An 18,318-nucleotide genomic window follows, 5' to 3' on the forward strand; every position below is an offset into this window, starting at 1 on the left:
ACCCCCTTCCCTGCCGGAAAGGCAAGGGGTTTAACCCCCTGCCGTGCTTTCCGGCAGGGGGGGTCGACCCCCTGCGTTATGCTGCCTAAGTGACTTGTCAAAAAAAAAAATCTGTTTTTGAATGCCTATGCTGCCTATATGAATCGTTTGAAAAATAAAATCTGTAGTAGGAATAACATGCTGCCGATGTGTATTGCTTTTGAAAAAAACAATCTGTTATGAGATATATTATGCTGTCTATGTGAATTGGTTTCAAAAAAATCTGTTTTTTAATGCATATGCTGCCTATGTAAATTAGTTTGAAAAAAAAATCTTTAGTAGGAATACTATGTTGCCTATGTGTTTGTTTTTAGAAAAAAAATTTGTTATGAGATACCTACGTTGCCTATGTGATCTGTTTTGAAAAGAATTTTTGTTATGGATACCTATGCTGCCCATGTGATCTCTTTTTAAAAAAAAAAAAAGTTATTATGTGATCCCTATGTTGTCCATGTGATTAGCTTGAAAAAAAATTTGTAATATGTGTATATAAGATGTCCATATGGTTTTAAGTGTAGTTTGCATATATGTTGTCCATATGGATTTTAAGTTGAAATTTTTTTTGTAATGTATATATACAAGTTGTCCATGTTGTTCAATTTGTTAGTTTGTTAATGTCTACTGGTAGTTAGTTTTACTTCAATTTGTTTTCTTGAAATCTGGTTAGTTAGAGTATTTCAATCTATTAGTCTTTTATAATTATATTTTTCTTAGATAGATTGGTATTTAATGTTCTCACAATCAGTTAGTTAGATTAGGGCTATTTGAATTCTTTATGATAGTGGTGGTTAAACGGAGTTTACATCTTTTCTAGTAAACTAATTGATTGATTTACTATTCCTTTGCTAAGTAGTTCAGATTAGAAATTGTCTATGACTTTATGTTAGTCGACTGGTTCAACATGTTATAGCTGGTTTGTTAAATTAGCATCTTCTAGTTAGATTTGGCTTAACATATATACTATTTTTCTTTTCTCTTCTTTCAATTAGTTAGAGTTGTTTTAATTTGTTTTAATTTTTTTAGTTAGTGTTTCATCTTGTTTCATGATTAGTTAGCTTGTTACTTAATTTGTTTTGTTTTTGTGCAGATTTTTCAACGGAACCAATTCGTGCTCAGCCACCTGTGGTAAGTAAATGACAAAAACAATGCAAATCGGGTAAATACCCGTGGTGAGTAAGTGATGCAAACGTATCACATGTTATTTAATTTATTGAATGCAGCACTTTATTGTTCACACACTCACTTAGTTGTTGATATCTAGGACTGCTTTGTTGGAGTTCGGAGATCATGCTGAGCATGATTTTAATGTAGAAATATGGAAGTGTTCTTATTTTTGGAGTACGGAGTCCATGCTAAGCATGGTAGTAGTTAGTGAGATATTGAAGTGTGTTTGCTGCAGGTACATGTTTGCCATTTATTTGATATGAATGATTATGATGTATTGCAATGTTTGATGTAATTGTATCCATGTTTGCATGTAGTTACTTTCAATTTGATTTTGACTTCCATGTGAAATTTTATAATAAAAGCATGCTTCAAATGATTGTATCATGTCATTAATAGTTTGCACATGAAAATATTAAGTTATCAATGCATGCATCAAAATTCTTTTATTGTTTGACATAGTATATTGCATGATAAATTTGATATTTTCTTCATCGTCGCATTCTGATTGTTTTTTTCTTAATTCGTTAGGATACTATTCGTAACATCATGCGACAGAATGACTGCAAACCGTGAATGGATGTACCGTAGGATAGTGGACAATAAGTTATCGCATGAATATATGGATGGTGTCGATAGTTTTATTGAATTTGCAACGGCGAGTGTCAGTACGGTAGATCCCACAGGTCGGATTAGGTGTCCCTGCAAGATTTGTAAGAATAATCGATTTGTAGAACCTCATGGCGTTAGACATCACCTATACAGGAAGGGTTTTGTGAGTGATTATCAGAACTGGGCGTTTCATGGAGAAGAATTTAGAAACGATTTTGATGCACGGGTGAATGTGGTGCACGATAATCCATATACGAATTTGATATTTGATGCTGCAGGAACAGAACTGGGTTCTGCTATGAGTTCTAGTGATGTAAGAACTGTCGTAGATGAAGAATCACCAAACGATGCAGCTAGTAGATTTTATGATTTACTTAAAGATGCTGATGAGCCACTTTGGAACGGTTGTGAGAGTCACACTATCTTGTCTGCAGTTCTTCAACTAATGAATTTGAAGTCCGAGTATAATTTGAGTCAATCATGTTTTGACCGTTTGTGCATGATTGTGAAGAGTATGTTGCCTAAAGATGAGAAATTGCCACAAAATTTCTATCGTGAGAAAGTTATGGTCAACGCTCTAGGTATGGGTTACAAAAAGATTGATGCTTGTCCAAATCACTGCATGTTGTATTTCAAGGAGCAGGAAAACGACATATCATGCCCGTCATGTGGGCATCCTCGGTTCAGGCCAAAGACAAGAGGCAATGGTAGCACGAGATCAAAGGAAGTTTCATACAAGTCGCTCTGCTACTTTCCTATCACTCCTAGATTGCAGCGATTGTATATGTCTTCAAAGACAGCAAATAAAGTTCGACACGATGAAAACAAGATCACGCATCCTGTTGACGCTGAAGCTTGGAAGCACTTTGATCGTACTCATCAGAACTTCGCAATGGAAGTGCGAAATGTTAGACTCGGTCTATGTACAGATGGATTTAATCCATTTGGGGGTAGATCAACTCCATACTCATGCTCAATTATAAATCCTTTTATGTTCTATATGTGGATACATGGCTCGGTAATATAAGTATTTGTGGTTTGCAGACGATTTGATCTGGAGTTGCAAAGCAAAGTTTCACATCTCACTAATGCAGAAGTACAAAAAGAACGTGAAACTAAGTTTGTGGAGTGGTTGAAACAGTTGGTAAAGAAGCTAACATAAATTTTGTACTTATAAACAACACTAAGTTACTTAATTGATCGTGATCACAATAATTGTTTATGTCTGTGCGTAGGTTCGCCATGGTGATGTTAAAGATCAAGGAATATGTGATTTAGAAAATGGTCCGACCAAAGTTGTGCAATGCTACAACGGGTATATCATAAATGGTTATCGATTCCATACAAAAGACTACGGTATAAACAAATCAACGATAAATAGTGGCGTGTGTGTCAAGGGTAGCAGCTACGGTGAAAATGAACATGATTACTACGGTGTTATAGAGGAAATAATGGAGTTGACTTACTTAGGCATGAATAACAGGGTTACGGTATTCAAGTGTCATTGGTTTGATCCAACTGCAACAAGACTCGACAAAGCTTCAGGCATTGTGGAGGTGAATCATAAATCCAGGTTTGGAACATATGAACCATTCATATTAGCCTCGCAAGCTCAACAAGTTTATTATACTTCATATCCGAGTATAAAAAAGTCAGATAGAAATGAATGGTGGGCAGTTTGCAAGGTGAAATCCAAACTATACCCCGAGTATGATCAGTTACAAGAAGATGAGTTAGCTGAAGACAGTGATTACTATCAATCAGATGATGTCTGTGACTTCGCTTATGGTCACGATGTTGCGCATGATATGCATGTCATATCTCCATTGGCTGATAAAACATTCATAGAGGAATGTGATCCAAATGATGTACCAAGTGGATGGGCAAACAATGAAGAAGAAGAAGAAGAAGAAGAAGAAGAAGAAGAAGAAGAAGAAGAAGAAGAAAGTCAAACTAGTGACGAGGAAGAATTCTCAAGCTAGTGAAAAAAATCTTATACTACAAACCTCTATTTAAATGCATTGTAATACTTGATGTGAGTTGTATTGCAATACTTGGTGTGAATGATTAAAAATTTTATTTCAATGTATTGTAATACTTGATACGAATGATTCGAATGCATTGTAATACTTGATGTGAATGATTTCAATTATCTGAATGTATTATAATTTATGCAATTAACGAATGATTTGAATTAGTGCAATACTTGATGTCAATGATTTGAATTATTTGAATGCATTGCAATGCTTGATGTGAATGACTTGAATGCATTGTAATACTTGATGTGAATTATTTGAATGTATTGTATGACATATGTTATTTGTTAGAATATGGTTCGTGGAGGTTATAGTGGTCGCTCATCCAGTAGTAGCCAGGCTCAACCTTCATCTTCACGGGCTCCTGTGATAGGTATATCATATAACTAATTAGATGCTTGATTAGTTCAAATGCACATTCTGAGAACTTGGTGTGTATTTTTTTACAGATGATGTTGCGCCTGTACACGACCCACCTACACCAGTTGATCGCACAAGTCAACAGCCAACACAGGAAACAGGGTCTTCACAGGCTGGCACAAGAAGACTCATTCGAATAGTGTATATCGATAATCGACCGTAAGTATTTTGTTTTCAATTATTGCATATCTTTTAAATATTTTATATTGATATTTACTGTGTAACAATTCATGTGCAGCACGAGGTTTGAGCCACAAGAAGTAGTACGAGAGATTAGGAATTCACTTCTTCAACATCTACCAGGACCAGTTACTCAATGGAAAGAGTACCCAAAGGAGGTGTTAGACAGATTGTGGTCCTCATTCATGATATACAGTTGTTCCTCATAGTTAATGTGTTTCATATTTAATTTATTTAAGCAATGTCTACTAACTTTCTGAAAATATTTGTAGGCTTCGAATCGCTTTGCAACTACGGTGGAAGAAAATGATGCAAGGAAGGTGTGGCAGAAGGTGGCTGCCAATCGATTTGCAGACATGCTGCACACTATGAAGACTGCAGCAAAAAAAGCATCTGGCGTAGTAGATGATCCATTACTATGGAAGGGCCATGGTCCTATTACTATCAGGAGAGATTACTGGGATGAAATGTGCGATATGTGGGCGGGAGATGCATTTAAAAATCGCTCTGCGAAGGCTTCACAAAATCGATCGAAGATGCCCGAAGCCCATCTACACACAGATGGATCTAAGACATTTGGGAGCCACCTAAAGAAAATGGTAACTCATCAATATATAATATTAATTTTATAAGTATAGTTGCAAATTTGTGTACTAAATCTTTTGTCATTTAACTTCGCAGGAAGCAGAAAAAGGAGGCAGTGTACCATATAAGGATGTGTTTGTAGAAATACATAAACGGAAGACCACGGGAGTCTTCGTATCAGAGAAGGCGAGAACGACAACGGTATGTATTAATTCTATTAATAATCATTGCAATATATATGCAAGTCATCATAATGTTATCATTAATTATTAATGAATACTTTAAACATTATTTTGTAGGAGGCATATGAGCAACAAATGGTAGAGCGATATGGTGAAGACGCTACTCAGCATCCATCATTTGATCCTACAGCATGGGTGACTGCAGCAGGTGAACCCAAAAAAGGTCGCGTGTTCGGGTTTGGGAGTAATATGAACACTTCACCAGTTATTGGTTCTTCCAGTTACGGCTCACCAACTTCTTGCGCCGACATAAGCTCCAAGCAGCCGACTATTCTTTCCGGTGATGATGTACGCGAGATCATTAATGAATCACTGAATAACTACTTCCAATACACCGTCGCCCCCTTTCTCCGAAATGAGATCAAGGCCGCTGTTCAGGATAGGGGATCTTCGATTCCAGGTCCCTCTCAGGTATAATCACATATATAGTTTTTTTGACTATCTTAAAGCACATCTGAGCATGGTAGAATCACATATAGAGTTTTTCTAGATGCCTTAGAACACATATGAACATGCTATAATCACATATTCAATTTTTTTACTGCCTTAGCACACATATGAGCATGATAGAATCACATATATATATATTTAACTTTTTGTCTGTCTTAGAGCACATATGAGCATGATAGAATCACATATAAAGTTTTTTTTATTGCATTAGAACACATAAGCATGCTATAATCACATATTCAGTTTTTTTACTGCCTAAGAACACATATGAGCATATTATAATCACATATTCTGTTTTTTGACTGCCTTAGCACACATATGAACATGCTATAATAACATATAGAGTTTTTTAACTGCCTTAGAACACATATGAACATGTTATATATCATTTATGATAGAATCACATATAAAATTTTTGGCTTTGCCTGCCTTAGAGCACATATGAGCATGCTATATTCACATATTCAATTTTTTTACTGCCTTAGCACACATACGAGCATGATCGAATCACATATATAGTTTTTTGCCTGCCTTAAAGCACATCTGAGCATGGTAGAATCACATATAGAGTTTTTTTATATGCCTTAGAACACATATGAACATGCTATAATCACATATTCAATTTTTTGACTGCCTTAGCACACATATGAGCATGATAGAATCACATATAGAGTTTTTTTATTGCCTTAGATCACACATGAGCACATGATAGAATCACATATAGTGTGTAATTTATTTCATTATATTTTGTTTATCAATACTGACTGTTCTTTTCTTGTGTAGGCTGCTAGCGATAATCAGGGTAGTGGAGTTGAAGGGACAGATAAAGACAATGAACAAGAAGACGCACAAAATCTTGGCGATGATTAGAGGACTGTGTTGAAGAAGTTCTATTTTTTTTATTTTTTCTAATTGTAATTGTTGAATTATAAATAATTAAACTTCTTAGTTTTAAGGTGGAACGATTAATTATTATAGATACTTGTTATATGAATTTTTTTGTGTGGTTTGTTTTTTATTTACAGGAAATATAAATTGTACAGGAAATATAAATTGTACAGTTCTCCGTAATTAATTTTTAAATAATTTTTTTTGATTTTTTTTCGTTTTTGCGACGGATTAGCGACGGATGATTCCGTCGCTATTCATATTAATCTAGCGACGGCTTAGCGACGGAATTAAATCCGTCGCCACGCCGTGGTCGCCGTTTAGTACCGGCGGATTGGCGACGGAATATAGCGCTCGTTATTCCGTCGCAATTAGCGACGGACTTGGCGACGGAATTATTCCGTCGCCAGTTAGCGTCGAAATATTCGCGACGTAAGCATACTGTCGCCGCGTTGTCGCTAATCCGTCGCTAACATGGTTAGCGACGGATTAGCGACGAAAGGTGGTCGTCGCTAATCTACTGCTCTGTTGTAGTGTTTGGATGGTTTGAAAAGAATATTCATGGTTTTAGTATGCATATTGGGGGTGTTCCTACTCGATTCGTTCAGTTTATAGAGCAAATTTGAGATCCAATTCTATATTGTGAGCCGATAACCTATAAGGTGGAACAAAATTGAAAAAAGTATAAGCAAGATCTCAAACATGAGAGCATGTCTTATCCAACCAAGAGAGAGATGCAAATGCATAGTAGAAGACTCAGGGTCCATAAGGATCCATTTCAATCCATTTTATATTTTAGATTCTGTTTAGGATCTTTGTGATTACATATTGGATCATTATGCTTGATCCATATTGCTAGGATAAGTTTTATTTTTTTTGGAAGTTATCTAAATAAGTTAATTAATTTGATTATAATTAGGAAACTCTCATCTATAAAAAGACGAGATCTAGGAGATTATTCAGTTTTGAGAAGAGATAACTCCCAATTTTTTTTTCCAACTATTTCAATTTTTCACTATTTCTTGTTTTTTTCAGCTTTCTTAAATAATTTGTAAATATAATCATAGTTTGGTAGTTTTCTATTAAAATACAAATCAAAGGTTTAAGACTTTAAGTCTATCAACTAAATAATATGATCATAGCTGCATTCAACAATGTGTGCTTTTTTATAAAGATAAGACATTCGATCATATTTTTTCAATGGAATGTCTTGCTTGGCCATGAATTAAATTAATCTTGCATCCTTCCACTATCGCGGAAAATTAATCATTTTCCCCATTTCTCATTGCAAACAAACATGAAATGAAATCCCTCATGTGTGATGTGAAATCACGCGTTGGGATTAGGTGCATCACATTGCACAAATGCAATGTGCCTGCACCTCATCACCATCCGTCTGCTTTTGGCTCCACTCTGACAGGCTGTAACAATAAAAGACGGAGGGTGATAAGGTGCAGCGGTACATTGCATTTGTGCAATGCGTGATGCACCTAATCCCAACGCGTGATTTCACATCACACATGAGGGATTTCATTTCATGTTTGTTTGCTTGCTTTGGCTTGTGTAAGAGGGTAGTGCTCATGGGAATCGAACCTCAGTTGCCCGCTCCAACTATGCTAACCCCTTTGGGGTCTCCAAATCTAGCTAGAAACATTAAAGAGTACTCATGATAGGCCCATGGGATGCAAAAGATGGCAAACTTCACCTTATTTCTTCTGTTTTTTTCTTTTTCTTTTTCTTTTAAGATGTCAAGGAACCCTCACCAAGCACCTGGTCACTTAATGGGCTCGCCCCCTGTGAGGTAAACCCCGGGTAGGGTCACTGGCACGGAAGCCATTACTGAGCCCACCAGTTAAATGCACCTTAATTTCTCCCTATCTCAAAAATTTTTAACGGGAAAACCTTATACATAGCCTGGATCATTGAAACTGCAGGATGAAACTGTCTACTCTCAAGTCTGTGATGATGCCATGCACTTAAAAAAAGGAATCCATAGAACTCCCATTTACAACTCCAAAAAGTTTCCATTCATTTTATACAGCCGTGCCAAGTCAACTACTCAACCCCTTCCCTCTTTACAAACAGTAAAATTGCACTGTGAAACGGAGGTGCTAATTTTCGTTGCTCACGGACGCTTTGCAAAGAGCAGTCCACACATTTACATAGCTGTGGGGTTTTCCATTTACCAATGTTGGATGTCATTCATGAACCATGGAACAAGATAAATTGTTTAAGTGGGGTAGATGGAGAAACTTTATGTACTATATATCTTAGAAGAAGCAAAGTACATGGATCAGATTATTGATTAACAAAGCAAGTACAAATGCACACACACACACACACACACACACACACACACACACATATATATATATACATATATCTATCGGTCATAGATACAAGATCTAAGCTTGCATGTTTTCGAAAGAGTTCTTCCTTGCTGTTGCCAAAACCTTCTTGTCTGCAACAATGAAGAATGCAGAACCGCCCACTGCAATCAAATTCCCAATTTGTTTTCTTGTTAGAATATTAGAAGGGTTATGATCAATGCATGAACTAGCACTGGCACCTTAGGTAGGTTCTATCCTACTAGAAAAATAAGGGAAATGCTCCTACACTTAGCCAGGATATCCTTAATTACACCAGTAAGCAGATATAATAAGATCTATTGAGGACGTCATATAAAAAAAAAAAAAATCTAATGAAGACTACAAAAATGACATTAATTGTAAAGGAGGAGGAAGAAAGATACCTATGGAAACAATAAGGGCCTGGGCCGTTGGGTTGAGGTTGCGCCGTGCCCAGGGTAACATATTCACAGTGGCCAACTGCATCATACACATTCCAAACAACATGAGATGCTTAAGATATCAAGAAATACAGGATATGTGGAAGGGATGCAAATGGCTAGGATTTGGATCGGATGTGGCCCATGCCAGATTCGACTAATGGGATACTGGCAAAACCAATTCCTATTTGGATGGTGAAAAACTCGTAGCATATATATCCGGTTAATTTTTTACATGTAATTGGATTCAGATATCTATCAAATCCGGATATTTATCGAATTCTGTAGAAAAAGTTCAAAACCATACCTGCATCCGATTATGATCGGATATTGTTTTGGCTTATCAAATCCTACTAAATGGAGTCAGATATCGTGTAAAATCCGATCCATTGACATGCACTTGACAGGCTTATACCAAGTATAATAGTATGTGGAGAGAGAGAGAGAGAGAGAGAGAGAGCTTACAGTAGGGATAGCACTAGCGACGGTTGCAACAACAGCCGCCCTTGCTCCCGCAATGACTCCCTCTTCACCATTCAAAAACCAAAGCATCAGTCAAAACGAAACCAATAGAAAAAATGTAGATAACAATTAAGCAGTAATCAGCTGTTTAGCTGTCCCTTTGACTTCACTTTTTGCACGAGAACTTATGCTCTTAGTTTATTTTTTTACTTGTATTACAAAGAAGAAAACAAATTCTTAAAATCTCTACTGTGGGTTCTCATCTTCAAGGAAACATAGTACCTTAAGTCATAAGTAATCCATGAGATATGACTCCATTTTAATGAAAACAAATCATTTTCATAAAGCAATTAATGATAATATACCATGTCCACAGCGCCTTGCCATGGCTAGCTTTTGATCCAAGTGTCCCAAGTTGTTCTTGTCTAATGGAGAAGAAGGCATATTACGGGTTGCAGATTGAGAAGAAGGGACACCAGCCATCTTATATTTGCAGAAAACTGCCTCTGGTTTGGACTGGAAAGACAGGGAAGCACTGTACTTTTGTTGCGAGATGGAAAGTGGGGAGGAGGCAATTTATAATGCTAGAAAGGATGGGAGTAAATGATATTCTACCTACACATGCTACAGGCTTTTAATTGGAAAACAAGGGTCGGCCCCTAGTCTATGGTTTCCCCTTGATTGGTTATAATCCGGCCCAGTTGAAAGCAATATGGCAGGTATCCTTGAGGGTCGAATTTCTAATATTTTCTCTTTTTATCTTGTCAACTAGCAAGCTAACAAACCTTTATAATTTGAAATGGTAAGTTCCATGTTAGTAACTAGACCGGGTGGTCAGGGCTCCATTTCGATGGGCGTCAGATCCTTGCATATAAGAAACGACAAGGTCATTATGCCCTTTGCTCATGACTAAGCAAGGCGACTCCCTTGGGGCAAGGGGTGCGCCATGGCCCCTAAGGGGGGTTGGCGTAGTGGGGTGGGGCCTTGGCTGCTAGACGGGCATTCAAGGTTCGATTCACATGGATGTTACCCCCTGCGCAAGCCAACGTGTAACATAGGCCTCGGGGACAAGGGTCCTAGCTAGCCTCGGAGTTTTACGCAACCGGCACAACGACCATAGGTATGGCAGATTGAGCCAGTGTGACCAGGTCTTTGTGCTGGGTGATGTTTCTTCGGGTTATAAATCCAAAAAAAAGGGTGTGCTATGGGTTTATAACGTCGGGAAAGCGACCTAAGTATGGCAGGCGTAACCAGTGCGACTAGGTCTCTGTTCCCGACGGTGGTTTTCCCATTCCTCATGAAAAAAAAACCTAAAATGCTCAAAGTTAATTTGAAAGAGAAAATAAAATGTAAAATGAGAGTAATTTGTTAGGACGCTAAAATTAAGCAACAAAAGGAAAATAACAAAAGTATATGATATGACCATAGTGACAAAAGTTTAAAACGGCAAAATATCGGCAGTCAAAAACTCAGGAGATTTTAAAAAATTTCATAAATCTCGCATTTTTTTGGCAAAATCTTGGCAATAAAAAATAAATTAAAAACTATAAAAATATATTCTTTATAAGAAAATATAAATAACCCACATTTAAAAATAAAAAATCTCCAGGGGTTTTCAACATAAATATCACAGTTTGAAAATCTCGCAAGAAAATGTCGTTTTAAACTTTCAGGCAATTTCTTCCGATATTATCATGAGATTTTTATAAATCTCGTAAATTTTTTTTTTGAAAGGCAAGCTGAGGTTAGGCAGACCCATACCAGATATCTCTTAAGCCCCATGTGGCAGAGGGATTCGAACCTTGGCCTTCAGCACAGGACCCCGCTTACCACATGGGGATTTGAACCTTGGTGGTAAATCTCGCAATATTTGTCAGAGAAGTTATGACATACATATGGCTAGATTCCAATTACATACAAATGAACATCTTTTTCATTTTGTTTTTTTCATGAAAATAACCTTACATATGTGATGTACATGGTTTGGTTAATGGGAATTGGTTCTTAAATCGTCAGATTAGGACAGCTAGGTTTGAGATTTTTTGAGCCTAAAAAATTCAATGGCCTACCTCGTGTGATAACTTCTTGGCTCATAAAATCGTGTTTTTTCTTCGAAAAGCAAATCTGATAACTGGTTCCTAACATTTGGACCATGTTGAATCGATCTATGAGGTTCATTTGCGTGGGCACTACCCGTGTCAATGATTTCCAGACCCGTGATCTATATATACCAAAAATAAACACATGAAAGTTTGTGTTGCAAATATTGCTGATATTTGAAATTTCGGATTTTCAAAGGTCAATATGTCATCGAAAAATGTGGTCATTTTGGTAAATTAGTGCAGCTTATCTTGATATATCACGTTGTTCGGATTATGTGTATTTTCATATTATTTTCACATAATATATGCCGATATTTTCACCTCAAAAACAAATATATGCCGATATTTTATAGATATATATGACTTTGTTGGCCCCTAAGACAACCCTTGTGGGCCGTGGCTGCTCCAAATTCTTCTTAGGGTAAATTGCAGTTGGGGGGCTAACTTACAGCCCAAATTCGATTTTACCTGCCTCAATTTCAAATATTTCTAAGTTTTGAAACAAACTATTTTTTTTTACTCGGAGAAACCACCCCAGGCAGAGAGACCTAGCCACTCTGGCTCAACCTGCCGCACTTACTCGGGGGTGACAGCCATGGGATTTGAACCAAGACTGCCTGTCAAACGGCCTAGGCCTCATCCCATTACGCTAAACCCCTTGGGTCCTTCGAAACAAACTATTAGTGACAATAAAAAACATATATACCTAGTTTTTGAAAACTGTTACAATTGTACCTAAACTTTTTCGTGATTAATTAATAGGGACCTAACGCTTACTTCCATCAAAGTGGCTGCTGAATTTGTGCTGAAATAACATTTTGCCCTTAAAATGGTGTTTTAGAAAAGCCAGACAAATAAAAAATTGAGAGTTTACCCTAAAAAAATTCAATAAAAATGTTCGTTTGATTAACCGAGCAGAAGTTTTGGTGTGTTTCTAACAAAAGCTTGGGCGTCTTTTTTTTATTATCGTAATAGCTTAGGTGCATTTTAAAAAAATTCCCTTCAATATATTTTAGTTTAGTGTCAGCCTAAATTAGACCACAGTTTTGTAGCATAAATCTTTGGTATCATAAACGTGAGAAGAAGTTGCACTTCACTAAGAGAACTCAGATCTAGGGATGGCAGTGGACCGGGGGAAAGAGGGGCCCCGCCCAGCCTCGCCCCGTTTGGACCGGGGATGAAGGGTATGAAACGGGGATGGAGGCGGGGGTGGAGGATAAAATCCATCCCCGCCACGGAGGCGGGGCGGGGGTGGACGTGCACTTTTCCCCGCCCCGCCACGATCCCCGCCTAATCCCCGCCCCAACCCCGCCTCGACCACTTTTCCCCGCAATATCCCCGCCCCGCCCCGCCTCATCCCCGTTTGGACCGGGGATGAAGGGTATGAAACGGGGATGGAGGCGGGGTGGAGGATAAAATCCATCCCCGCCGCGGAGGCGGGGTGGGGGTGGAGGATAAAATTTTGAGGCGGGGCGGGGGTGGAAACCTTGTCCCCCGCCCCGCCCAGCCCCACTGCCATCCTTACTCAGATCCATTGGTAGTCCTACATTTGAGATGATATATCAAGTTGTGGGGTGGACCCCTATTCTACGAGCAGAGATCCAGAGAGCGGCTAAGTGCCATGACTATTCGACGCAGCCAATCACATGACAGCATTTCATGTGGGGCCTTCACTTTGTAGCTCTGGGCTCCATACAATGTTATGTGATTGGCTATGGCACTTGGCCGCTAGCTCCTTTGATCTCAACTCCAACTGTTCTACAACTTTCAAAACATTGGCTGACAGTTTGGAGATGGTGAACAAGTCCTGCATGGTGGCTCATTTGGAAGAGAAGAAACGCTGCTATATTCAAAAGCACTATGCCCGCTGCGGACAGAGTGGCTGGAAACATTGTGCAGGATGTACTCAACGCAATCCGCATGGCTTGGCCCAAGGAGGGATTTCAGTAGGTACGTGCGAACCAGAGCCAGCCTGTGTTCAAGCAGACATTTGCACCTTTAATATAGGGGCTGTTCGCAGCCGTGAAAAGATCAGGTGCAATATGATTACACAAATATTTGTGCATTAAGCACCTGATCACCCCCCATCTTGGAGACGGCCCTGTCAGTTGTGGGGCTCAAGGCCTGATGGAGGGCAATCAGGTGCTTAATGCACAATTTTTGTGCCATGTGATTGCACCTGATCCGGTAAGGACTTCTCAAAAATAAAAGTTGTGGGGTGGACCTCACTCTTTTTATTGATTAATTTGGTAATTGAAAGCATAAAACGTTGGAGGACAACTATTGAAAAATTTGTCCTTTGATATATGTCCATAAATTCAACCTGTTCATATTTTCAATCATTCAGATCAATTGATTAATTATTTTACAAACTAATAATATTTGAGGACAATTATGCAAATTTGTTCTTTCTCTATGTTCATCAAAAGAATAATATATTTTCCTAAAAAATAGGCCTTTAGGTGCGCAAGTAGCAAAAAAAAAATATTATCAAAGGTGTAGAAAAAACAGGCACTCTGATTTCACAATCCAAGGGCGCATTGTAGTGGGTGGGTATGACAAGCTAAGCTAATGGGACCAGGTCTTCATTTTGTTTTTTTCGATATGAAATGATGGGGAATAGGCCCACTCCATTATAATTGAAAGAAGGAACTACAATTTCAGAGAGCTCGATTTACTAAAAAAAATTATGTTACACTACTCCTACCTAGAAAAATAGAGAAAAACAAGAAAATATTGAAAGAAATTACATAAATTCAACAAAAATAAGAATTTTTATTCATCCAACTCTGAACTTCTCTGCCTACGTAACAAGTATTTATAAAAAAAACTTTTGAATATTGGATAGATTCAATCTTTGAATGCAAAGATTCAAAAACTCTAAAATCTAAAATAAATTCAAATAAATCTTTATAGAGGCTGTTCCAACCACAAAAAGACTTCTTCATCGTAGTGAACACTATCCAACAAAAAACAAAATAGAAAAGGACGGGTTGTGCACATAAATGAAACTAGTGAAATGGATGTCCTCTAGCCAAGAGGACGGTGAAAGGCGCCAAGCCCTCTCAACCAAAATATCCAAATAGAATTGTTGGAAGAAATAAAAAGGCTTAGGATGAAGTCTCACCATGTGATAGACTAGCAGTAGAACTTCCAGGTCGGGGATCAAAACTTCGAACGAGACTTGTTGTGCACCATCGAGCAAGCAATAGCCGGAAGCAGATCTGAGTGAAAAGGCAATTCGTGTACTGTATCGCACCTTGATTTAGCTCACACAGATTAGGAGGTGACCAGGGGGTTAGTGCCAAACCGAACTTAATCCAGTTCTGATAAAAGCAAGCATTGCTGGTCCCATGAAAGCTCAATGTATTAGCCAAACAAGCACTCCAAACCTCATTATATTGATGGTGCAGCATTCATGAGAAATATTCTTGCGAACAAACCAGATCATACAGACAAGAACATGAAAAATTTGGTGTCAACTGCGTCGAAGCCAAGAGAAAGAAAATTTAAAGGCCTAAGGTTGTGGTGGAGAGTTGGCAGTACACTGTGCTTTGCTCAAATTTTGTGGTGGGAAGTTGGTGGTCTAACAAATCTCTATCTGTGTTCTTAGGAGCTACCGTTTGATGGTATTTCCATTTTTCTTCTTGTTGTTGTTTTGCAGTATCCATTGTCCGAACCAATGTTGCTAGAATGGTCTCGGATCCTGAATCAATTTTCAAATCGTTTCAAGGAATCGGGTGGTTTCTAATTGGGTCTGAATCGAACTGAATCTGCCAACTTTCAACCACAAAAAGACACGTTAAATAAAATATTAAATTTATATTAAAAATATTTAAAACTAATTTGACAATTTTTAGGTTTATTTGAAAATAAGACGGTTCAGATCAGTTTTATATCAGTTTTCTGCCGATACAACCTTGGTCCAAACCAAAAGAGAACCGGGTTTATTGGTGGTCATCTCATTGCATATAGAAAATGAAAAACAAAAATCTCTCACTTGTTTTGCTACATATAGTATTCCTTTAATACTGGAATAACATTGTTTCCTCTCTCTCTCTCTCTCTCTCTCTCTCTCTCTCTCCATATATATATATATATATATATATATATACATATATAGCAAATAAAAATAAAAGAGGTTTTTGCAAAAATTATTCCTGCCTTAAGTGTTTTTGTAAAATAGTCCTAGCCTTTTAAGTCGTTAGAACTATCATGACCTTTTTCTCTGCGTCTTCCTATCTCGCGCGGAGAGGAAAATTGATGTGCTACCAGGGCCGTGTGACACACAACTTGCCTTAGGCGAGAAGCTATGTAAGCCTGACAAAAGTGAATTTGAAGCAATGCATATCCCATACACGCTTGGCACAACAAAATATCTAAAGCGACAATATTGAATGGGTTGATAAAGTGAGGCGATGCCAAAGTCTTTGGCGTACGAGCATTCAAGCCTAAGAGGGATGGGTGCATCACCTTATTGTGACGAGCGTGCAAGCAATCGAGGGTTGATAGAGTTAGCTATGCATCCAACTAAGCATTACAGACATTATAGTGAGCATCAAGTTTTTGAGACGCACCGAACGAGGGGCATATTGATTTTTGGAGACTTGCAAGCCCCACAGAGTGCAGGGGGCACCCCATGGGTAACCCCCTACTGCGATAGAGAAAACCTTTCAGCCCTCAATCTAAGTCAGATGCTAGTTTGACGTAGTGAAGCTTAGTCAAGAGAAATCATTGTCGTTCAACATGCACTTGTCAAGTCTCTCGCAAGGGTGTGAGGTTGGGCGACAAGAGAGGGCTTTGCACATGCCTGCTAATGTCCATAAAAATTTTGCATACTGTGAGCAACCTCGTGCACTCCGATATGTTAATCACAAGATATAGGGGTTTTTCACTCCAAACCGCACAATGGTGCACCAATGCAAATCTAGAGGAAGGTCCCCTATATAAGTATTATTAGCGTTGACCCCACCAATAAGAGGAACCCTAATATCCCTTGGGAATACACTGCTTTTGTTTTCAATAAAGTTCCTGCACGTAGACTTTGTATTTCATTGAAATGACTGCAGTGGGGTCCTTTTTATAAAACCCAAGATTTTTCTTTGACAATTAAAATGAATAAACATTTTTTCTGCACTTTTGCACATTCATTTAAGTTTGTATAAGGGCTTGTGTGTCCAAATTGAAGGCCCATTTGAGACTTGTAAACCGGGTTTGCACTTTCGTAAAAGAAACTTGTAATTCTAGTCTCTTAGCTAGACGAAACCCCTTTCAAACCTTGTATATTTTTGTTTTATTTGCCTATGGCTGTTGTAATCACTTACACCATGGCACACAACACTAGGTCTAAGGCATGCTGAGAATTGAGGTGCCTTGGGTTATGCTTGGAGCATCGATCGATTGAGAGTTCCTTAGAGGAGCTCATTTGTGAAAAAACCCTAAACCCTCGATTCGGTCATAGAGCTATGGTCCCACCAAATGGTATCAAAACCAGTGAGGATTCAAAGGCTAATGTGGGTTCTACTTCACTACATGAGGAAGAGAATTTCCTAAGAGCCTTTCTCAAAGAATCTAACAAAGAACCCATGAGAACTTTAGCTCAAAAAGAACAAGTGGCCAATGTACGTATGGATAGGTTGAAAACGCTTGTAGGGCAATTAAACCATCGCATTTATGCTAACAAGGGTCATGCCCATGAGCCTAGTACGCCTAGAGGGGCTTATGAGCCTATGTTAAAGAATATACTACATGAAGATGCATATGAGACAAGGAGTTTATATGGACATAAGGTGAAAGTAGAGCTTCCACCATTCAAAGGAGAAGGTCCAAGAGAGTGGTTGTTTAAAGTTCTTTATTTCTTCACATGCCATCACATTTTTTATAAGCATAGAGTGAATGAAGTCGTTGCAAGAATGAAAGAAAGTACTCTAAGATGGTACCAATGGCATGAGATGGTTTATGGGAAACCTAATTGGGAAGACTTCTCAAATGCTTTGCTTTAAAGATTTGGCCCAACCATATTGGTGAATCACAATGTGGCTTTGAAACAATTGAGGCAAAAATAATCCCTAGAAAAATATCAATCCAAGTTTGAAGATTTGTGCTCTATGGTGCCGCATATGAACCAAAATGCTCTATTTGGTTCTTATGTAGAAGGTTTGAAGGATGAACTAAGGATTGAAGCCCTAGCATCAAATGTTCAAACTACAAAATAAACTTACAAAGTTGCTAAGCTCTTTGATGATAAGCAAAAGCTTAGATGGGGATTCCAAAAGCACACTCAAAGGTAAAAAAAATGACCAAAGTCATTAAGCCCATAGAAAGGAAAGAAAGTTTTCTAAAACCTAAGG

At 38.1% G+C, this 18,318-nt stretch overlaps 2 protein-coding genes across 2 annotated transcripts; one reads left to right on the top strand and one right to left on the bottom strand.

Annotated features, from left to right (window-relative positions):
* The first annotated feature begins 5,457 nt into the window (after positions 1–5,457).
* LOC149815103 (uncharacterized) lies at positions 5,458–6,613 on the top strand. Its single transcript, XM_089988358.1, has 2 exons — positions 5,458–5,689; positions 6,512–6,613. The coding sequence occupies exons 1-2, from the start codon at positions 5,468–5,470 to the stop codon at positions 6,596–6,598; spliced, it is 309 nt and encodes a 102-aa protein (XP_089844484.1). The 5' UTR covers positions 5,458–5,467; the 3' UTR covers positions 6,599–6,613.
* Positions 6,614–9,021: 2,408 nt separating this feature from the next.
* On the bottom strand, positions 9,022–10,310 carry LOC149815104 (early nodulin-93-like). The gene is made up of 4 exons (XM_089990483.1): positions 10,232–10,310; positions 9,870–9,931; positions 9,369–9,444; positions 9,022–9,107 (listed from the first exon to the last, which is right to left on the bottom strand). Exons 1-4 carry the CDS (start codon positions 10,308–10,310, stop codon positions 9,022–9,024), a joined length of 303 nt encoding a protein of 100 aa, XP_089846609.1.
* Positions 10,311–18,318: the final 8,008 nt, after the last annotated feature.

The sequence above is a fragment of the Nuphar pumila genome, chromosome 15 (assembly GCF_984573655.1).
Source record: "Nuphar pumila chromosome 15, dmNupPumi1.hap1.1, whole genome shotgun sequence".
Classification (NCBI taxonomy): domain Eukaryota; kingdom Viridiplantae; phylum Streptophyta; class Magnoliopsida; order Nymphaeales; family Nymphaeaceae; genus Nuphar; species Nuphar pumila.

Bases quoted from the DNA above. Each gene is read 5' to 3' on its own strand.
- LOC149815103 (XM_089988358.1), top strand. From the start codon at position 5,468: ATGAACACTTCACCAGTTATTGGTTCTTCCAGTTACGGCTCACCAACT. The intron at 5,690-6,511 runs GTATAATCACAT...TTTCTTGTGTAG, and splicing joins CGATTCCAGGTCCCTCTCAG to GCTGCTAGCGATAATCAGGG.
- LOC149815104 (XM_089990483.1), bottom strand. From the start codon at position 10,310: ATGCCTTCTTCTCCATTAGACAAGAACAACTTGGGACACTTGGATCAA. The intron at 9,445-9,869 runs GTAAGCTCTCTC...TGTATGATGCAG, and splicing joins TCGCTAGTGCTATCCCTACT to TTGGCCACTGTGAATATGTT. The intron at 9,108-9,368 runs GTATCTTTCTTC...ATTTGATTGCAG, and splicing joins GGCCCTTATTGTTTCCATAG to TGGGCGGTTCTGCATTCTTC.